At 37.9% G+C, this 23,689-nt stretch overlaps 1 protein-coding gene across 6 annotated transcripts in view; it reads left to right on the top strand.

The window, feature by feature from the left end:
- MACROD2 (mono-ADP ribosylhydrolase 2) overlaps window positions 1-17,677 on the top strand; it is a 2,112,402-nt gene extending 2,094,725 nt beyond the window's left edge. For 4 of the 6 annotated variants that reach the window (XM_054468214.2, XM_054468215.2, XM_054468217.2 and 1 more), the window contains 3 exons: window positions 5,482-5,559; window positions 9,047-9,112; window positions 14,305-17,677. In XM_054468214.2, coding sequence (XP_054324189.1) covers window positions 5,482-5,559; window positions 9,047-9,112; window positions 14,305-14,351 — 191 coding nt within the window. In that variant the 3' untranslated portion in view covers window positions 14,352-17,677. The remainder of the gene's footprint in view (window positions 1-5,481; window positions 5,560-9,046; window positions 9,113-14,304) is intronic. The other 2 variants (XM_054468216.2, XM_054468219.2) reach the window with 2 other exon arrangements.
- The last annotated feature ends 6,012 nt before the right edge of the window (window positions 17,678-23,689 follow it).

Raw genomic sequence — 23,689 nt, forward strand, 5'->3', positions numbered from 1 at the left:
AGAACAGTTATGTGTTCTTTTGCTCATGGATATTAGGATCAACTGCCACTAGTCTGGGCCAGGAAGTATGTCCAGCTGTGAGTTGAGTCCTGGTCTCATCCTCCTCAGATGAGCTGCCCCTAAAGCATGTTATCCTTGGGGTAAAATGTAGGAGAAGGAAAGCCCCAACTGTCAAATGCATTTCAAGTCTCTCCTTGACACACTTCTGCTAACATCCCATTGGCCAAAGCAAATTTCATAATTAAGCCCAGCGTCAAGAGAGAGTGAAGTAGATTCCCATGAGGGTGGCAGGTAGGAAGGAAGCATTTCTGAACGAATTATCTCATCCAATTACATTAATAGTGAAGCTGGAACATAGGTATGGCAAAAGTTGTCAAGGTGGTTCAAGAAGGTTTGCTTTCGGTTGATACCACTTTAATTCAGTACAATTGAATACAGACAGGCCCTGCTCTCTGTACCTATCATGTCACCTATGCAACTACAGATTCTGCCAAATAATTACTTGTAATTCTATTTGTTGTGCGAAGTTTACTGTCAATACACATCTCAAAAGAAAAGCTTGGAGGACCCCCCCCAACATCTCTCACGTTTATATATTTAAAAGTCTAATTAACTACATTCTGTGTGCATCTCAGTATCTTTTCTTCTATGATGACATTTGCCTCATTTATTACTTTTTATGTAACTCCACTAACCTAGAAAAAATTGCTATAATCCAGGGTTTGAGCAGTACAGTTGCAGTTGTTGATAGAAAATGAAAATAGTACTGAATGTCCCAGACTCTCTCTATTTCTGCATCTTTTATCCCCTGCTAGGAGCTCTAGAATGTACTTCTTGTTTGTGTTTCAACCAGCAGCAATCAAAATGGAAGGAGGGACAGGCAAACTGTAATAAATAGGCCACAGAGGCCATTTTTGTTTTTATCAGATGATGTTGTCTATGTGAAATGGATTCATTTCTGTAGGGCATCCAGTTGCACTGCCCGGCAATGTAGAAGCTATTAGGATAGTACCAGTTCCACATGCATGACACAGTAAGAAATATCTGTCATTCTTCTCCCACTTTCCAAACAAACAACACACACACACATGCACGCACACACATGCAAATTCACATAAACATACCATTGCACACATATGCATCATATTCACAGTGCATGTCCACACATACATGAAAACCTCATGTGCACTCATGATATTAAATTAATGAACAATCTCTACCAAACATGATATTGGAGTCTTGGAAGGCAGATCTAACAGACTCTACTTCCCTCTGCTCCAGGAATATAGTGGTATACGGAGCTACAACTTTGATTTCTGTTTTTTTCTCTCTGTTTCACGGATTTCAAATCTGCCATTGAATCTCATACTAATCTATGCCAATACTGTGGCACAACCTGAGATTTCTCACACATTCCATTGTGAAATGAGGTTAGAAGAACAAGCATAGGGCTAGAAATTTAAATGTTTACTGTTTCTGATTTGCTATTTGCATTTTGCTTTCTTCAACTTTTTCCTCTCTCTCACCTAACTTTTGAAAGTGTTTTGTACCCTCCCTTATTTCACTAAGCATTGTTTAATAGACTAGAATTATGCCTACTAAAAGAGAGAAAGTTCTCTGTGATACCAGAAGGGTTTCTCCATAGTAATGTAACCAGGGTTATTACCATTGAGAGTAACAACTTAGAAAGATATTTCCTGAAAGAATCAGCTACAGGTACCTCTAGATCCCATCAGAAACAAGGACCCTAAGAAAATAGTCAAGAAAGTAATGCTTAGATAGAACTTATCAATTAATTTTTCGACAGTAATCATTTCATATAAAAATAATATTATATTTTAAATAGGTCTGATGATGTCCCAGAGAGTTAAGATGGGTCAGAATATTTTATAATCATTTTACTAGTGAAAAAGCCAAGGCTTTTAAGTGCTATGAGATTTGGTCAAAGTTATTGAAAAAATTAAATGACCAGCCACACTGTCCTCTTTTGTGACACGTCTGTTTGTGTCTTGTCCACTTTCTGTTGGGTTCCCTGTGTTTTCAAGGTTATTTTGCATGTTTATTTCTTATATATTCTGTACAGGAGTCTTTTGGCTTATTTTCCTCTCCCTTAGCATGTTTGGATAAATGTATTTTAATGGTTGGTGGTTTGTCCTGTGTAAGAGAGTTTGCATAATGATGTGAAGGTCTTTGTCCACATTACCTTTCACATTTATTTCTTTTTGAGGGTAGTGGAAACTATTTCTTCAGTATAGGTCTGTGGACACCAAATTCTCTCAGTCGTATTCTCTGAAAAATATTTTATTTCAAATTCAAATTTGAAAGTCTTTTTTTAACACTTCAAAGATGTCATTGCATCATCTCTGGCTTCCATTATTTTTGTTATGAATGTATCTATAAGTCTTATTGTTGTTATTTTGAAGTTAATGGATCTTTATTCACTAGATAACTTTTTTTTTCTTTAATGTTGGTTTTCAGCAGTTTCACAATGATTAGACTGAGTGATAGTTTTTTTCATTAATTTTGCTTCGGAATCATAACAGCCTTGAAACAGTGGTTTGAGATGATATCTGATATCTTTCATTAATTTTGGCAAATTATCAGACATTATCTCTTAAAATATTCCTTTTGCTCCATTTTACATATGATAAATCCTATCTCATATGGTTCCTTCACTCTTATTTGGGGTTTTCATCTGCAATTTAGGCTTTATATCTTTTTCCGACCTAGCTTTTGGCTTACTAATCTCCTCTTCAACTGGGCCTACCTGCTTTCAAAATCACCTGTTTAATTCTTAACTTGTTTTCGTGGGGTTTTTTTTTTTTTCAGTTCTAGAATTTTCATCTGACTCTTGAAAAAGTATCCAGCTCTCTGATAAACTACTTTGCCATAAAAATTATTCAACTTGGCATCCAATTTCCAAAATACATTAATTGTTATTTAAGCTGCATCTGCAATACCTGGATCTCTGATGTCTATCCATATGTCATCTCTTTTATTCTCTTGGTTTTCAGTGACTTGTTCTTGTTCCTCTGAAATGCCAGGTAATTTTCGTATTGAATTCTCGACACTGTGTTTGAAAAACTGTAGAGATAACTTGAGGCTTTTAATCTTCCTCCAGAGAAGATTTACTTTTGCTTCTGACAGCAGAGCACTATAATTCAATCAGGAATTATATTAATTAAAAGTTGGACTTCAGGTTTTTTTAAAGAGATGGTCTATTTCAAGTTCATTCTTACCCAGGACATAACCCTTCAGGGGACCCCACCAAAAACCTGAGGTGGTTAGCAGGGTACCTCTCCTTGGTAGAACCCAACCTTCAAGTTTTGCTCCCTGCCCCCAGCCTCACAAAACACCTGCAGGCTCTATTCAACTTCTTGACACATGTGCAATGTCAGCTTCATCATTTTGCATTTCCTCGGGTTTGTCCTGCATTCATAGCACTCTGGGGCCTTACAATGCTATTTTTAAATCATGTATTCAGTGTTTCTAGCTGTTCTTGGTAGAGGGTTAGTCTGAATCATTACAGTCCACCTTAGGCAGAATCCCTTTCTCATTATAATTTTAATTTGCATTCCTTTAGTTGTTAGCAAAGTAAATTACCTTTTCATGTGTTTTGCAGGCCATTTTTATATCTTCTTTTATTAACTGTCTGTTAAATCTCTTGTCCATTTTCCTATTAAGTTGGTGGTCTTCTTCATCTCCATTTTTAGAAGGCCTTATATATTAAAGATTGTAGTAACACTTTGTCTATGATAAAAGGTACAAATATTTTCCCTCAATTTGTAGCTTTTTAAACATTTCTTTTGGTATTTTTTCCATTAAAAGGTTTATTATGTTTATAAAGTCAAATATTTTGTTCTTGCTCCCTATTACTTCTGTGTTCTAAGGCATAATTAGCAACGTTTTCCTGCTCCCAGGCTTAGGGGAGTTCACCAATTGGTTTCTTCGGTAATTGTGTGTCCAAGGAGTATGTTGATGAACAATTGAAAAATGATATATTTCTAGAATAGGCAGTGTGGGAAAGGTATTATATAGTGTTAACAAGTCCAGTTGGAAGTTCCAAGTTTTGTTTTTCCTTTTCGACCTCATTCTCAGGAGCTAGTGAAAAGCACTGTGGACACAGTGACTTTCATCTTGTCCTTGAAGAGTTGAGGAGACCATGAGTCCTTTTTTGCCCCTGTGTTATCCTTTTCCTGAGTTCTTTCATCTACTGTCATACTACGAATGTTACCCTATCTTGGTGTCCCCCAAATACCCACATGTTCCATTCATAATTCTCTTCTCATAATTCTCTCCTCAGTGCTAGATGCAAAACTTGTTTTATATCTCACATAAATGCCCCTGCACTTCAGGCTTTAAATCTAAAATGACTTTCTTCTTCTTTTCTCACTCTGCTTGTTTTATATGTCATCAATTAATGAGCTGTCTGCCATTCATCTACCTAAGCTCAGAGCCCAGTCAGCTTTGAATCATATTTCTTAATTGTCAACCTCAATACACCATTATCAAGAGTACAAATTCTACCTCTGAAGATCTCTTCCTTTGTGGACATTATAAACTGGATCTTTCCTGTCCTTGCTTTTTTCTCATCAATAGGCACATGAAGTTTAACATACTCTGGGCACAGTAAGTAATCAGGTAATGAAAATAAATTTAATCCTCTCTTTAAAAATGTACAGGAATCATAAAACCTTTAAAATTATGGGTTTTCTAGCACTTTATATATGTATTTGTATTTACAAATGTCCTTGCTCTTCAAGTAATAAAAACTTAAGAGAGATTGAACTAAGAAGCAAGAAATGATTGTCCTTTTGAATACCTGGAAATGTTTTTACAATATGAAACACAATTCGTTTACTACATCGAAGCATCTTATTGAAGCACCTTGTGAAGCTGTGCAAATAGAGGCCAGTCACAAAGGAAATCTACTGACGACTAAATTCTCAGCAATCCAAAATGGCAGCGTCAGAGGTCTCCTAAGGAAACAACTAAACCATTTGTTTCTGTTTAAAAAACAAACAACAACAACAAAAACTCTCACTACGGGGAGAATGAATCTTTCAGCTTTCAGGCATGCCTCAGGCAAAATTCATTTTCTCTTTTTCTTCTTCTAAGGTTAAACTACATAAACTCTCTCTCACACCCACCCATGCATACAGACACATTTCCCTAAATTTAAACTGTAGGTTGTTCTAAGGAAATCAACTTTTCCTGCTGTCATGCTACCAGATTTCTAATTTGAGAAACTATATATGTATATATGTGATCATCTCACAAATTAAAGAGAACTTAGAAGGCCATACAAAAGTATTCAAGCAACTCAACCCTCTGTTTCCTCTTTTAACATTTTCTGCAAAAGAAGTTGAATCCCAGGAGTATTTTTGAATTTAAAAGGGCAATGGAGGGTGACAGAAATGATTGGCCCTCAGCTGTTATAATTCTCTATTAATCAGGGACTGTGGTCTTTTTCTCTTCCAGCTCCAGGCGAGGACACACCTACGGTGCCTGGGAAAAGTGAAGGCTTCAGTGACCTAGAAAATACTCCAGGTCCTGATGGTAAGGTTCTGAGCTATTGGAGCCCATGGAAACTACAAATCTGGCATATTTTCTATGTGTAATCCAGGATTAAGGGAGCTATCTGTTCTATAAAGCAACATATTTGGTTAGAACACAGTAAATTTCAAAAACCATGTTGTACTACAAACTAATAAAAATGGCAACCTCTTATTTAAAAAAAAAAAAACTGTTTCTAGCTGTTTTAAAACAGCATATGTCCTGGTTTAATCATATCTTATAATACTGAGGACTCAATAGATACTTTCAAGACTAAACTGAACTGAAGTCTATCTAGTGAACTTTATGGAAAAGGTACTTAGCCTACTTAGCCTCCTGCTACCCTGCTCCACTCAGCATTCGGGAGAGCCCTACCTTGGGTGTGGGCTAAGATTGTTCTTGTACCTTCATCACTTCACTCCACTGTATCACATCCATTGCCTTGGTTAAAAACATAGTGAGTCTTTAAAAGCACCTTAAAAATAAATGTTCAAACAACCTTTAAAAACTTACATCTAATTTTGTAGGCATCTAAAGAGTCTGAGCCTCAGGAATGTTAATATCCCTTTTCCCCTGCACAACGATGCTAAGGGCCCTTTGAAATACCATTACTTACATTAGAGAAACAACTATTTGAGCCTACCTGATGTAATAAGTATTTGATTCCACTGGCCCATAGACTTTAGGAGAACCAGAATTGGTTAGGTGGTCAGTCATTTAAGTATCTTGCCATTTGGGTTATTTTAGCCAAAGGAAAAACAAAAAAACAAAAAAAACAAATTACTTTGAGTTGATAACGACCTTGGAAAAAATTTAGCCAATGGTGGATGTTATTTGCAGTTTTAAATAGAATTTCCTATACCAGGTATTCCCTGTTCCCACCGGCTTATCATCACCTGAATTGCCTCCCTTAATTATAAGCCCATCAGCTTATATTGCCCAAATTGGCTTTTTACTCATGGGCATGCATTGCCCATGAGAACAATGTTTTTAAGCCCCAGACCCATCCATTAAGAGCCACCGCATGTTAGTTATGAGCAATTGAACTAAACCTGCTTCAGCTTGGTTGTGATGCTACAGACATGGTTCTTAACTAGTTATTTACAAATCATGTTTTGAGGAATATCAGGCCCATGAATAAAAGAGAAGTAAATGTGAAATACTGAGTTTTAGTCCTCACTTGGAGATGCACCATACACAGTAGAGGATTGCAGGCTCTCAGAAGTCTCAGAGGTAAAGAGACTTGTTTAACATGATTTAAAGTTGCTTTTCCCAAACTTATTTGGTGATGGGGTGCTTTTTATTGTACCATTTATTAGTAGGTTTTAGAACTAGTATCCCTTGGTTGGAAGAAGAAACAGAAAAGGAAAACTCTCCTGTATTTTATCCTGCACACTCCCACACTGAGAAGGGTGAATTCACAGTAACTTCGCAGAGCAGGATGGACGGTGGATGAATGCTTATACTTACATAGGGTTGCTGCATCTGGGGCCAGTTTATTTATGGGGTTTAAAATGAGTTCACACATCATTAGAAACTCAGGGCAGTCTGCAGGTGAGAACACTGAGACCTGCTTTTAAAACCTTCCTTATTGGGAGAGAGTTCGGTGGATGCCATGTAACGTCATTCTCTCTTTCAAGCCTCTTTGAAGTGTGAAAATCAGCATCTGCCACTACTTTACACTAATTTCCTGTTTGTGAAAAAGGAGATACAGGCTGTTGCTTTTGTTCAAATAAACGAAAACTACCCAAATGAGAACAAACAGTGGTTACTTATTCAAAGGTAACTATAACAAGGGTGGCCATTATCACTTGTGTTTGGCAGGCTCAAAGGTGGGGAAGGGATGGGAAACCCCCCTTTATAGGTTAAAAAAAGAGAATACTTCAAGCATGCTCTGATTGGAGGTTGTTGGCATAGAGAAGCTGGACATGGCTAACTAGAAGTGGGGCACCTTAAGTCATTATCAACTCAAAGTAATTTGTTTTTTGTTTTTTTTCCTTTGGCTAAAATAACCCAAATGGCAAGATACTTAAATGACTGACCACCTAACCAATTCTGGTTCTCCTAAAGTCTATGGGCCAGTGGAATCAAATACTTATTACATCAGGTAGGCTCAAATAGTTGTTTCTCTAACTATTTAGGCCAAATTAGGGAATACATTTGGCCTTCCCTGGTTGGTCCCAAGTTGGAAGCAGGGGTAAAAAATAGGGACGCTGACAGTCACTGACCAAGTCCTGACCATTCTGAGTCAATTGCTGCAGAGACTGTGTTTTGGTTGCCTAGACTAGCTTCTGCGGAGGTTTTACATCAGAATTCTATCATTATGTATGATCTGGCCATTGTCTATTTGTATATTCAGTCTCTCAGCTTATAATGTGGACTTTGATGCTTGAAAAAATATCAATGTAATTAAACCTACTGACCCTTGGAAATTTTTAGAGTGAATGTTATGCCTGCTCTGGGCTACTTCTGGAGAATGGCAGTAATCATGCATTCTATTTTTATGCAAATGCTCACATAGAATACACTGAATCAGGTAAAAGCACATGTTTTATCACGACTATGGGATCTGGTTAGATGGTTGGCTTTTTTATTTCATGGCCGCTCACTGCCACTACAGCAGACATCGGCAAGTCTACAAGGTCTGTTTTGAATTCGAAATTGAAAGTATGGCAAACCAAACTGGCCTGATATTGACATTTTGGAGCGAGCTGCTTACCTCTCTGTATGTCAGTGATGTGCTTTGGTTTGCCTTCTCTCTTTATTTTCTTAGATATCTGTTAAAGCCTTTGCATTTATCCAAGAATCATAATATGTACATCCAAACAGTCAACCCAAAAATCTGGTCTGAAGTGACAACTCAGTTTCAGTTGAGGGAAGAGGCAATCCTGCCCTCCCCCACTGGGTTAGGCCTTTTTTGTGTTTCTATAAAGGAATACCCAAGACTGGATAATTTGGAAAAAAAAAGAGGTTTAATTGTCTCATGGTTCTGCAGGCTTTATAGGAAGCAGGGTGCCAGCATCTGCTTCTGATGAGGACCTTGGGAAGCTTACAATCATGGCTGAAGAGGAAGGGGGAGTATACAACTCACATGGCCAGACTAGAAGCAAGACTAGAAGCAACATGTCACACACTTTTAAACAACCAGATCTCATGGGAGCTCACTCATAACTAAGAAGATGGCACTAAACCATTCATGAAGGACACATCCTTGCAATCCCATCACCTCTCACCAGGCCCCACCTCCAACATTAGGGATTACATTTCAACATAAGATTTGAAGGGGGCGTCTGAGGTATATCCTCTACCCCCACCAGTAAAAGTTTACAAGAATAGTCCCAAAATCTTGAATGAATGAAAACAAATGGAAAAGAGGCATCAAATAGGAAATCAGGAAAGTATCAAATCACGGGTCATTTTAATGTGTCTCAGAGATTTAGGTTTAATGAATATTTAACTTTTTTTTTTTTTTTTTTTTTCCTGGTGACAGTTGAAATGAATAGTCAGGTTGACAAGGTAAATGACCCAACAGAGAGTCAACAAGATCAACTAATAGGTAAGATGCCCCTTGTGGTGAGATTTTCAATGATCAACCAGCCATAAGAACTATTTGCAAATGACATACTGGATTTCCCTTGGTTTTGCCAAGTTCCCACAGCATGGCTTGGAATAAACCTTGAAAATCTTTAAACCAAATAACACAGTGTAAGGGGAAAGATCACCCCTAGAAGCTTGCCATCTTGAAGAGGAAAAGATGAGCTACAGCACATTCAAATCATGTATACCCTGATTTTCTGTGCTTTGACAAGTAAAAAATGTCTCCATCCATCTCACCCCCTGGCCTCCTGGAGTGGTCAAATTATTTCAGAAACTCCAAGCTGATTCTGAAGCATTGCTTTTCTAGAAGCTACCTGCTGAGTTGCTTGGTATATCTGTCTTTAAGCATAGCACTCGATCTTTGCCCTGGAGTTTGTATAAAGGAATATGAGTGTGTTTGGTCAGAAACAAGCCTGCCTTAGGTCCTGTTTTTTTCACACCACTACCTGTGGACCCGTGCATCTGCACAAAGGTTTGTTACATTGAATGAGCTTCAGGGAACTCCCAGGAAAAGAAAAAGCCGGGGTTTGTTATGTTGAATGAGCTTGAGGGAACTCCCAGGAAAATAAAAAGCCTGGTCCAGACCATGTTTAGGAGTTTTTCCAGACCAACATTCTAAATCTCTCAGTAGAGACTAAAATATATTTAGAATGATGAGTGTAACTGAGTCCAAAGCCAGTACTGCTTGCTTCATGGCAGCCAATACATCAAGAGACAACGTGTTGAGGCAAGGAAAATGACTTTATTCCAACAGCCAGCAAACCAAGAAGATGGTAAATTAATGTCCTAAAGAATCACCTTAAATTGATAGAATTTTAGGCTCCTTTTCTCTTTGAGGAAAAGGAAGAGAGAGGTGGTTGAAATCAAGAGGTGACAGACATTTGGACTGCAGCAAGGGTACAAGGGGGAGTTGTGAAATTTCTTTGCCCTTGGTCAGGTCACATTGCTCCTATAAATCTTTAACATAATGTTGTTACTTGTGTGCATACTGTCTTTATCTCTTCGGTGGTTAGTTTTGGGAAGGAACTATTGTCATCTTTGTTTTAAAGTTGAACTATAAACTAAATTCCTGCCATAGTTAGCTCACCCTACATGAAGAGATGAGCAAAAGCAATCAACCTAAAAGATATCACTGGATGGGGGCAGCGGGGAGCAAAATGGAGCTAGTCATGCTAAGCCTCCTTTACACTGCTACCTGAGTGGTCTATAATCCTCTTCCATACCCTGAGGGCTGATGAGAAGAATTAGAAGAAGGAAATTATGCTTGCTCTTATAACTGTTCCAAGTTCTGGTTTAAAATATTTAGTTGTTAAAAAAAAGAAAAAAACCTATGGAATAAATGAATCATGGGTCATCGAGTGTAAGGCACAAATAATGTGTTGACACCCTTGCCCCCTGTACCTCCTTGCACTCACTGCATGTTCTTGATGGTTCTCTACACTTTCCTAAGAGGCTTGGCTGTACCACTCTTGTGCTCCAGCATCATGGAAGAATAAAATTTGGGAATGTGTGAAAGAATACATGTCTTATTCCTGTGTGGTCTTGAACATCCTATAAAACTAAATGTAATGGTATCTGTGTAATGCATGTACAGCATAAGACTGCTAAAAATACAAGCTCATACAAACATGTTCTTATAAACATTTCTCCTTTTTTTTTTCACTTTCTTTATATATTTAAAATACCCTGCTAAGCTGCAGAAATGATACGGTTGAGGAGTTTCCATTAAAAAGTAATGAAGTGAGACTAAACCTGAACAATTTAAATGCAAGCTCCTCAGTGTTTCCTTTCCTTTTACCCTTTTGCTGCCAATAAACTATAGGCTTCTTGTCTAGATTTTTTTCTTACAGACATTATTTCTTCCCTGTGTTACCAGTGTCCAGATAAAGTGCCAGGATTAGTCTGTTTTTCTTGGTTAATATCAAAATGATATTTTTCTTGAAAATAAAAATGAACTTATATGTTAACCCAAATGAATCAGGTGTCAAAACTTTTTTTTTTTTTTTTTTTTTTTTGAGACAGAGTCTCACTCTGTCACCGGGCTATAGTGTAGTGGCACGATCTTGGCTCACTGCAACCTTTGCCTCCCTGGTTCAAGGGACTCTCCTGCCTCAGCCTCCTGAGTAGCTGGGATTACAGTCGCATACCACCACGAGACTGGCTAATTTTTTGTATTTTTAATAGAGATAGGGTTTCACCATGTTGGCCAGGCTGGTCTTGAATTCCCGATCTCAAGTCATCTACCTGCCTCAGCCTCCCAAAGTGCTGGGATTAAAGGCCAGGTATCAAACCTTAAAATCCAAAATTAGTTTAAGGAAACTAAATTCCAGGAAGGAGAAGTAGCATGCACAGGGTCACCTGGCTAATAAATGGAAATTTAAATACTCCAATTCAAAATTCTGCTCCCTAAGCAATAGCGAGTTTCTGGACACAGTTGTCACAGAAGCAGAATGAATGACTTGTGCAACGTCACTGACTCCCACAGCAATATTTACACAGAAGGGTTTGTTAAGATGATCTGGTCATTTGACAGGAAGAGGGAACCTTTGCTCCATGAATCATACTTTCAAGGAAATTAAAGAAATACAGTGAAATAGAATTAGAGAGCTCAAAGACATAATACAAGAATGTTTGGCGTTGTATAATTTGTAATTGTAAAAAATCAGGGATAGCATAAGGATACAACAGTGGGAGGGTTAAATGCATCAATGGAGCACTTTCCAAATGTAAATGTTTTTCAACAAGTATTTGAGGGCAGTAACGATGGTCATGGAATCTGAACCTTTGGTTCTGGAGAAACATGGAAGACTGAGTGTGGCTTCTAGTTTGAGCTTTAAGAGGCTTGTAACTTCCATTTTTGCATTCTCGTAATGCTCGCTGCCTGGAATCCAGACACCTTGGAAGAAACCCAGGTTATCCTATAGAATGAAGGAGGTCACATGGAGAAAAGTCCTAGAATATGAGAATCCCTTTCAGATGTTCTGGCCCCAGCAGGTACCACCTCAAGCAGATGAACTGTCCCGCTGAGTCCAGGCCAGATGGTAAAATCATGAGAAATAATGAATCACTCATGTTATAAGCCACTAAATTTGGGGCTTCAGATTGTTGATACAGAGACAGGCCTTATGGCCACAGTCTTGCATTTTAATGCCCACCTTGGACCTTGAACCACTCAAGGTAAGGAGTTGGAACTGATACCTCTGCATAAATAAATCTGGGACTTCTAGCTCAAGAAATTAACAGAAAGACTTGGATCTGCACCAGGTACTGCATGGGGAAAGAAAAAGTCTCCCAAGATAGATAGAAACCGCAAATACCCTGTGAGTTTGAAACACAATTTTATGTGATCCAAAGTCATGCAGTAATAAACAAATTGAAAAATGAACTTAATAATTGATTACAGACCAGTGTGATCCCTGGTGTATGTGGCAAATGGAAATATGAAACTACCCCATGGAATTTCTGCAAAAGAAAAACAAATTCTGAAGTTGAATTCATAGTTTTAAGACTTATAGAACACACAAGGAAATGATCCATTTTGAGTGAGAGTCAGTAGGTAAAATTACAGGACAATTAGCACTATGAGAAGGTAAGAGAGTAGGAAATTTTGAAGATTTTATAAAATAACTACAGTTGAATGACAAAACAAATAAAAGCAGACATAAAACAATAAGAAAAGAGCAACACTAAATAATTAACAACAATAGAAAAAAAATTAAAATAAGTAATATAAAAGACACATGAAGAGACATGAAGGAGAAGAAGAGAATAACCAAGACGTGTTAAGTTCAATAAGATTTCTACAAGGAGATAAGGCAGTGTAGGGCTGTGTATTTGATTGATACCCACCAAACCTTTCCAGGTTTGATTTAATTTGGACTGAGATTACTGAAAACCAGGGAATGCAGATATAAAATACAGAACGACAAGGAAATCCCGCCATGATCCCACTAGTATTGAATTATAAAGTTACCACCACCAAATGTTACAGAGGATGTGGAGGAGCTAGAACTCTTATACATGGCTGGGGAACATACAAAATGGTTCAGCCACTTTTAAAAAATTGTTAGTTTCTTGTAAAATTAAGTATGTATCCATCCTATGGCCCAACAATTCTATTCCCGAGTATTTGAGAGAAATGAAAACCTATATTCACAAAAGCCTTGCACAAGAATACGCACAGCAGATGTGCTCACAAAAGCCCCAAACTTGACACAACACAAATGTCTAGCAGCAAGAAAATGAACTTTAAAAAGTGACATATACATACATGGGAATTCTAGTTAGCAACGAAGAGGAACAGATTACTGTTAACAAAGCAGCAACATGAATGAATCTCAGAAGCATTACACTGAGTGAAAGGAGACAGACACAATGAGATACTTGTATGATTCCATTTGCAGGGAGTCCTAGGGCAGAAAAAAACTAATTTATGGAGATAGAAATCAGATCATTTGTTCATTCCAGCAGGAGTGGGGTAATAGGGAAGGGAACTTTCTGGGGTGATGAGATAATGTATATCTTGATGGTGGTGTGGGTTTAATGTATGCATTTTTCAAAACAGATTGAAATGTATGCTTAAGATCTGTGTGTTTTCCTGTAGGCGGATTATACCTCAATTTTAAAAATCTAAAAAAAAAGAAAGAGTATAGGCTTTTCCAAGGCACAGTGTCTTCTTAGTGTCCTCTCATGGGTAGTGAATAAGGCAGATAATTTAATAAGTACAATCTGAAGTGGTGGCATAACCATCAATGACTTTTGCAAAGCAGCATTATGAAAATTGTTATTATTTATATGCTGATGCCTGGAAACTAGAGTGTGTGCATGGGCCTGAAAAGGGAAGCCACATCAACTCAGGGTTACAGTTTTCAAAGAATACTTGGAAGAATTGAGTTAATCGTCCCCATCAGCCAAAGCTCGTTGTCAGTGTGGCATACATTTATTAACAGTGATTTATATGCTCTTTAAAGATACCATGTGCCAGCAATTACAGCTCAGATATCTAAAGCTCTTTGATAGTCAAATAAGATATTCCTGGGCCTATGTGAGGGGCGAGAGACATTTAAATGGCTATATTAAAAAGGTATTCCTTGCTAAGCCTGTGAAGATGTCTTATCGTTAATCTAACAAATGGCTTCTCTTTGTCTTCAGCAGGGGCACAAGATGAAGCGAAGGAACAAAGAAATGGAACTAAATGACAATCCTCAGCATCACAAGGCCTCTCCTGGCTCTGGGGGAGCTCAGGAAGATAGCAGCACACGCTGTGGAGGAGGGTGGGGGTGGGGGGAAGGCAAGTCCCATGGAAGGACGGGGAATCCTTTACTCTAATTTCTCCAGCTGCATTTTGTTCCATTTATCTGCAGAAAAAGAAAGAAAAAAAAGAAATAAAAAGTTTCCTTTAATTTGGTGGAGGGACCCATGTTGACACATCTTTCAGGCATTATCCTTGTAATTTCTGTCTTTTCTCTTACAACTTTGCCCCAGGGTCACAGTGGCTTGGTTGAACACTCACATGTGTATCCTGGCCCCTGTCTGCTTTCTCGGTTATTTCACAAAGCTGGTCACACAGTGGTTTATTCAAAGGAAGGGGAGGAAAACAGTGGTTTGATAAGCTGCAGGCTAAATTTTAGGAATCAATAAGCCCAGCAGCAGTATAATCCCCAGACAGAGGAGACAGGATAGAAAATGGGCAAAAGCCTCGGAAACCACTTGGAAAAGGTCTGGACAATGAGGTGAAAATATTTTCTTCAGGGATTCCCAAGGCACAATTTGTTCCAAGTGGATAATGAGAAATATGGAAGCTGAATTACTTCCAGAGCAGAGTGCAGAGGCATAACAGAAGGGTGGGCCCTGGCAGCCATCTGGGTCTATTCCTTCCTAACCAGGGTGGCAGGTGCATCCTTCTTTTTGACACTGACTTTCAGCAGAGCTTACTTGGTTCATGAGGTCTTCACATGGAGACCACCAGCAAGAGGTGACTCTTTGCTGCATAACTGTAAAGGATGGCCCTTTACTAGGTGTTACAGTTAAAAGCTAAGAAAAGGGGCACTGCATTTAGGACCCAAACATATGCCTATGAATATCAAAAGCTCCTCCTGAAATCGCTATGAGTTTTCCATAAAAGAACATCCTGTCTTCACCCAAGGCTTGACAGCCCACAGAGTAGTCTCATTTGAAATTACAGGAAATTAGAGCTTTTGCTTGCAGTTCTGCCATCCTGGCCTGTGTTTAAATGCTGTCACTTGTTTATGCCAAGTTCAAGGCTGATTCGATGGTTGGTCCCCTCACCCAGAAAACCCTGAAGGGGAGGATACAGCTCTGAAGTGGGGCAGCAGGACTAAAACCCAAGATGCCAGTGGTATAGTGGGCACAAGGGATGGCGACCTTGAGGATGCCAGGCATCATCACCAATATCTATCCTAGAGCCAGTATGAGGCCAGATGCCTACTTCCCACAGCCTCCCCTGGTTCCAAAGTCATGTCATTGTTTTCAGTGGAAACATATCGTTTGTTGCATATCTTCTTAAATCCATCTTCCTTGTAAGGGCTTTAGAACTAAAACTTACTTATATTATTTTTCATAACAGAGGGAGAAAAATAGTGGATTATTATTTCTAAAATAAAAGGATGTTCAGCTTTCTAAATATCCCATCAAAATCTTCAGTTTTGCACTTTTTTTGATGGAAAATTCATCTTCTTATCTTCCTATGACTTTGGTTTTAGCCTTTCTGAATTTGTTACCCCTTCTGGATGGCTTATTTGATATACTGGAATAGTTAACAAGCTGTACTTCAGCATATGCAATATATTCTAACAACATTTTTTTAATAAAATCAAGACATCAGCAAGAATGACATTTACGTGACCTCATAATATGGGATTATGGCCTTCTGTTGCTATTCCAGTTTGATATGGAAGCATCTATATCCTCTATTGCCATTAGATGTTGTTGCTTTTCAGAAAAGTAAGGAAAAGGCTCATTTTAAAGAATCCAAGAAACGATGTCATCCAAATATTGACAGTTTCTACATTTCATGCCATCTTTATAACTCAATTGAAAGTTGCCATCATTCTTGTGAAGTATTTGACAAGTGCAATCTGCTAGAAGCTCATTTTTCTTGTGACTCCCAAATGTTAGTGCTACTTAGCCTCAGTAATGAGTTACAGTTGAAAAAAACATGAGAGAAACAGAGGGACAGAGATTTTCTAATGAACAATGATGGAAAAGACCTAATGTCCTTGCTAGAAACAGCCAGGATGGGAATTATCCAGCCCTGACATTCTCCTTATCATCAATGACAGTCATTTTACTCATTTATTTCAAACGTGGGTGGGGTAGAAGTGAAAGGAGGGAATTCTCTCTGCCTAAAAATTCTAGAAGAATGAAAGTAATCTTTGTATCCAGGAAACTAAGAGAATGAGGAATAAATATCTTCAGCCCCACTCCTGAATTTGTTTATTCTTCCATCTATGATTAGATTGTGTTTTCATTTTTGCTTCATCATGCTTTTTGGTTGTTATTTGGCTATACAGTTTTATGCTTTAAAACAAATGATAAAGTTAATTTCCAATTCAATAGTGAAATATTAACAATCTAACTATAGCCAGGTCAAAGACACCTGAACACAGAAAACCTTTATTTGCTGGTGCTGCCATTGCACAGGCTGTACAATGGAATAGATTTGAAAAGCTGATTGATTTTCCTGCACATAAATTCTGGATGTCAATTTCCAACCAAACTCCAATCCAGCTATGTGGCATGAAGGGTTACAGGAGGGAGGGAGGAAAATAGCCCTATGTTAGTCATGTTTGCATACAGAGGATCAAAGTAGGCCTTCAACATAATAGTTCTAATTAAAATGGCCCTCGCGGTAGGAGAGACAAAGGGCCGTTTCCTCTAGCTGGTAACTATTCAGATGATGGACAAGTCTTCTTTCATAAAAGATTAAAAAGAAGGCATCCGAATCACTGTCTGTGATACTGGGTCACATATTAATCACTGCAGCTAATTGTAAATCTTTCTATGAAACACTGAAAAGCCTCTTTGTGAATTAATACAGTTCTGCTTGATGCACTTGATTTGAAAAGACATTTCTCTGTATGTGGTGCATGTCGGCTTTGCTTTGAAAAATAACAAAGTTAGCAGAATATGTTCAATATATTTTCTTGGGGAATAGGGTTTTTATTACATGATTCATTAAGGATTTGCCTTACCCTGACATTTGTGATATAAAGGAAAATCAGAAAAAAAGTAATTTTCTTGATCAAGATATGTTTTTACTTAATGCAAATAAATGTAGTCTGTTGCTTGCAAGGAAAAAAAAATGGCTTCTGATATCTGGTATAAACTGCTAAATAGGATAATACGTGCCTCTTTTGTTAAACCAGCATTTAAATGCTGGACTGCTTCTAAATCTGTTTGTTTCTTTTCATCTGTGCCATACACTAAAAAACAACTGTTGCCTTCATACTATATTTGTTAGAGCAGAATACAAATAAAATTTGTTTGAGAGGATAATGTGAAATTATCTGTGTTTTGTGAAATTTGTTCTTTAGCCACAAGCAATGAGTAACTAAAAATACTCACTTAATACTATTTGACTGCAAATACATATATTTAAAATTATTCCTGTAAGTCAGCTTTAACTTACTGATAGTTTTCCCTTACTAAGAAGACTGGTCAGTGTGTTGGCCATGTTTTTCAAATTTTAAACTATAGAGTAGTTTTGTATAGATAGAAATCCCAATGTCTAAAATTTCTCTGAGTACTAGATAATTACTAACCCTAGCATCAGCCTCTGAGATGCAAGATATAAGTTGTTGAGATAAAGCCAATGGTCCTGTGAACATTGGTCTGTCTTTCAGAACCCATAACCATTGCTGGAATTTTTAGTGAGCACCTTTTATGAGCCAATCACTACGCTGACACTACAACCATGGCAGCAGTGATTCTCAGTCTACTGTTGATGGAATTGACAGAATTACGGAATTGTTAAGAGCTTAGCAGTGGGCCACCAAAAAATCACTACAGGAAAAACTCAGTGTTCTTTTGAAAATGGAATATGCTTTCCACCAAATTTAGCTCCCTTCATCTCCTACAAAAGATATCAGCATTATTATTTGAGGAGGCAATACAGAAAGCCAACCTCTTTATCAAACAAAGCCAGATGCTTCATAGTTTAAGGATAATAAGGTTTTCCAAACTGCTGTACCACTGGAGTGTTTTTCCCATAATAAACAAGGTTGGATGAGACAAAAATTATAGATAGGACAGTCTTATGCTGCAATGGGCAACCTCAACACAAATGCTTCAGAATAGCAGTGAAGATAATGTGAAATGGCCGGGTGCAGTAGCTCATGCCTGTAATCCCAGCACTTTGGGGGGCCAAGGCAGGTGGATCACCTGAGGTCAGGAGTTTGAGACCAGCCTAGCCAACATGGTGAAACCCCATCTCTACTAAAAATACAAAAATCAGCCAGGCATGGTGGCAGGTGCCTGTAATCCCAGCTACTTGGGAGGCTGAGGAAGGAGAATCGCTTGAACCCAGGAGATGAAGGTTGCAGTGAGCCGAGATCGTGCCACTGCACTCCGGCCTGGGTGACAGAGAGAGACTCCATCTCAAAAACCAAACCAAACAACAACAACAAAAAAACAAAAGAAAAAAAGATAATGTGACATGAATCTAGCCCTGCTAGATGCAGTTTTTCATCTCCAACCAATTTTCATATCTTTGCCTGGCCCTCTTGTGTTTCTCCCCCAACATTTCTGTCCCTGTGCCTTGCATTGACCAAAGGTGCCAACAAAGATTGCTTAGTTGTACTGGTGGTTCTCAGGGCTGAAAGGGATAGTGGTACCAATTTAAGTTGTTCTCACCAAGACTGGCCCAGCTGTGGGGTTTTGAGAATGAAACTGCCTTAGTTTCTTGGTTTAGAACATGTAGATACTAATACATACCTGACCTCTCTTACAAATGTAAACATGAATAAAATGCCAAAATATGATACTTTAACGTTTGGAAAAGCACTTGGTAAAGTATTAGCATCAGATTATGCTATTTGGTACTGTTGGCAAATGGTCCTTTCTCTAGCTGAGGATGCTCCACCAAAAGAAGAAATGATTTTTACAATTAGTAAATATGAAATTTTATTCTACTGAAGTTGATTTAAACTTTGCCCTCAAATTAAGAACCCATGAGGTTAAGAGAAATTGTTTCGCTATAATTTAGAGAAGTGGGAAATTTGAGGTCTTAAAATTAAAACATCTACACACTGACAAAAATACTGATGGCGTGAATTTTTAAAGTCATCTTTTCTCTGATAATAACCAGCGTATCTGTAAAGAAAAAAGGCAGTACACTTCTCTCTACTTCTTGGTTCACATGTATAGAAGGACATAGATTTGCAAGGAGATAACTATACCAATATGCACTTCCCTTCCCCAGGGGAGAATTATACTTCCTCATCCTACTGAAATTGGATATGGCTATGTAATTTCCTTTGTTCAATATATAGGCAGAAATGGCACGTGTCACATCAGGCAGAAGCAGGAAGACTCATGCTCTATTCTTTCCCCTGTGGTAATAATCAGCAATATCCCAGACAGGCTGACCTGTCACCATAGATCCAGGAGTGACGACATGAATTGGAGTTTCAGGCAACCCCAGTGAGAAGGTGTCATGACTGAGAAATAAAACTGTGTTTTGAAATTTGGGGGTCATTTGTTACCCTGTGGTAACCTGTCCTATACTAACTGATACATAGGCCATCAACATTTAAGTAAAAAGGGTAAGAATCTAAATAATCCTCTTTTCCAACCTCTTCTTTGGTGACTCTCGACTTGGTTTACGATGCTGCCAGCGTATTGGCCTTCTGTCCACTGCTAGAACAGGCCAAGTTCCTTCCATCCTTAAGGCCTCTAAACTTGAAAGCTCTTTCTTCCCATTCTCATGGGTCTGGTACCTTGTCATCCCTGAGATCTCAGCTGTAATGTCACTTTCTAGACATGCTGTCCCTAATGGCCCAGTTGAAAATAGATCCCTTTTCCCTACTTGTGTTTGCCTATCTAACTCCTGTTTGCTACTTCAGAACACCTACAATAATTTTGTAATTGTTTACTTGTTTATAGGGCAGGGATAAAAATTATATGTCACAACTCAGATGTATAAAATAATGTAGCTGCTCTCCAACCCCTGACACCCCCACCAAAAAAAAAAAAAAAAAAAAAAAAACCGAGTTTATCTTGTTTCCAAGCTCTATTCAAATGGTAAGAGGGGACTGTGGTAAAATAATTTAAATTTGTCAAGTAAAGGCATCTAGTCATTTCCAGTGTAAAATGCTTTGGAATAAAGATTTGGTCAGATTCAAGGTTTAAACTCCACACTAATGCTATTTCTTGCCACCTAAATTTTGTGCCCTTCTTATAGATAAAGGCCTTTTTTTTTCTTTCTATTTTTTTTTTTTTTTTTTTTTGATACAGAGACTTCCTCTGTTGCCCAGGCTGGAGTCTAGTGGTGCGATCTCAACTCACTGCAACCTCTGCCTCCCAGGTTCCAGTGATTTGCCTGCCTCAGCCGCCCGAGTAGCTGAGTTTACAGGTGCCCACCACCACACCCAGCTAATTTTTGTATTTTTAGTAGAGATGGGCTTTCACCACGTTGGCCAGGCTGGTCTAGAATTCCTGACCTCGTGATCCACTCGCCTTGGCCTCCCAAACTGCTGGGATTACAGGCGTGAGCCACCACGCCCTGCCAAGGCCTTATTTTTTAATCACTATGCAATAAAACTGCCAATAAATATTAAAATAGTAGTTACTATAATATTTTAAAAGTAATTCTCGAAATGTTTTCTCAAAGAGGGTATCAAGAATAAAATGATGTATTATTTAGAAAGTAACAAAACCAAGAACACTGCTATGGTCTGAATGTTGGTGACCCCCACCCTGCCTCAAAATTTATATATTGGAACCTAATACCCATGTGATACTACTATGAGGTGGGACCTATAAGAAGTGATTAAGTCTTGAGGGCTCTCCTTTCACGAATGGAATTAGTGTCCTTATAAAAGAGATAGACAGGAACCGCCTTGCCCCTGGTGCCATGTGAGAACACAGCAACAAGGTGCCATCTAGGAAGCAAAGAGCCCTCACCAGGCGGACAACCTGCTAGCACCTTGATTTTGGACTTCCGGCCTCCAGAACTGTGAGTAATAAATTTCTGTTGTTGGCAAATTACCCAGTCTAAGTTTCCTTGTTACAGTAGCCTGAACAAACTACAACAAACACTACTAAAAATGTGAGATGAATCCAAAGCACTATTTAGAAGAAAATTTAGTTTTAAATGCTCTAATTGTGTATTAGAGCATTTTTTGCATTAAAAATAAAAAAGAAAATAGTATTAAAAGCATCCAAATTAAGATTTTTGAAACACAAAAAAAATCCAAAGAAAATGAGGATTTTATATGTATGTATACACACACATATATGTACATAAAACTGATAAATTTTAAAAGCAGTAAACTATTAAAATCAAACTAAATCTGGGTTCTTTGAAAATCCATTGAAATAGATAAATAATCTGTAACTCTTATGAGTAATTTTTAAAGGATAGCAACATAGACATTAAATTTTGAGGATGATAATATTAAATTTTATGCACAACTAAACAATAACAAGTCAAAGAAATTGGAGATTTTTTTAAGATAAAATTTACCAAGATCAATATAACATGAGGCAGAAAATCCACAAAAAATTTCATAGCAGAAATGAGAAAAGGTATCAAAAAGCCACCCAGGCTAACTATATCTATCTATCTACCCATATATCAATTGATCATTCAATCGATCAATCTAGCTAAGAATTATGTACCAATTGTCAAAAACTTAAGAACAATCACAGATAATATGCTTGATTTGTTTCCATTTCATATTATTTTTATAATTGAATCATACTGTATATCATTTATGTATACTACTTATTCAAGTGGTTGTACCACAAACATTTTCTTATCAATTAAGGATTTTCCCAAGTCATTTAAAAATACTTCCTCGTATGGCTGTAATTTTTACTTCCACTTCCCTATTCTGTGATACTTAGTTTCCTTGATTTTTTTTTTTTTGTTTTGAATGAAATGACAAATAACACTTTTGGTCACAAATTTTTGTTTACATCAGGGTATAGTTCCAAAAGGAGATTTTCAGGGTTCACGAACACTTGATATTTATTATCGAATTACTTTGCAAAGTCAAACTGCTAGCAATTAAAAGTGAGAATTTCCATTTTGTAGAATACTCACTGGCCTTGAGGGGCCTATAAATATGGACATTAAAACATGTCAGCATGAGAAACGTTTGTCATTATTATTTAGCATTTTTTGTTTACTAAGGTGGGTAAACAAATTTCTATCTGCTATTTTTATTTCCTGATTAAGGAATTAATCTGTTCATGTTCTTTGGTCATTTGTCAATTGAGATTTTAAATTTTCATTGATATTTATGAGCACTTTATATACTGAGACTATTATCTTTTTGTCATATTTTCTGCATATAATTTTCTACTTGTGCTTTGCTTTATAATTTTGATTGTGATATTTTCTGACACACAGACTTCTTTTTATGTTTGTACACAATCAAGTCTCTCCCTTTGTGCTGGCTTTCATCACTTTTGGAGTTGACATTGATGGTTTTTGCCTACTAATCATCCAGTCCTGCTGCTTCTGGGGATGAAGCCCTTCAGCCTAGGAGAAAACTCTTCTTATGCAATTTCTGGAGCTGTCTTCCACTCCTACTCTCTGTCCAGACAGGCACACATAGGACCCAGGCTGGACAATCGCAGGACTTTATCTCCCTGTTTTCAGTGATTGATTAGAGAGAACATGTGACCCAAACTGTGCCCCTTGATGTCTTCCCCAACACTTTGATTTGGGGAGCCTTTGTTCTGACTCACGAATGTGAGCCCATAAACTCCCCTTTTAAGCAAGTTTGAGTTAGGCTTCTGTCTCATGTGACTGAATGGCTCTCCAAATCTCCCAAAGGACAAAAGTCTTACAATGTCTTAAGGGCTCCCTGTGATGTCATGGTGCCCTCCTCCCTCATACCTCTACAAACTCATCCTCTGCTATTCTCCCTATGGGCTTCTCTACTCCAGCCACAGTGTCCTCCTGAAATATGCCAGGCACGTTTCTTGCCTTAAAGCTTTGCACTAGCCCTTCTAGAATTTTCCTCTTGTATATATGCATATACATATATGGCTACTTTGCTTCCCTCCTTGGAGTCTTTTTAAAGCGTTCTCAGTGAGATCTGCCATGACCACTCTCTTTAATTCTGCAAACAACCCCCAACTGAGGCCCTCCTCATTGGGTCCACTTTTTTTCTTTTCCATGGCACTTATGTAACTTACCTATTATTAAATTCATTTCAAAGAAAACCATATTGAAAATCTCCCACTGCTTGATGGGGAAAAGGTAGTCCCTATGAGGACAGAGATTTTTATCTGTTTTGCTCACTGAAGCACCAGAACAGTCCCTGAAACATATTAGGTTCCC

This window comes from Pongo pygmaeus, chromosome 21 (genome assembly GCF_028885625.2).
Source record: "Pongo pygmaeus isolate AG05252 chromosome 21, NHGRI_mPonPyg2-v2.0_pri, whole genome shotgun sequence".
NCBI classification, from domain to species: domain Eukaryota; kingdom Metazoa; phylum Chordata; class Mammalia; order Primates; family Hominidae; genus Pongo; species Pongo pygmaeus.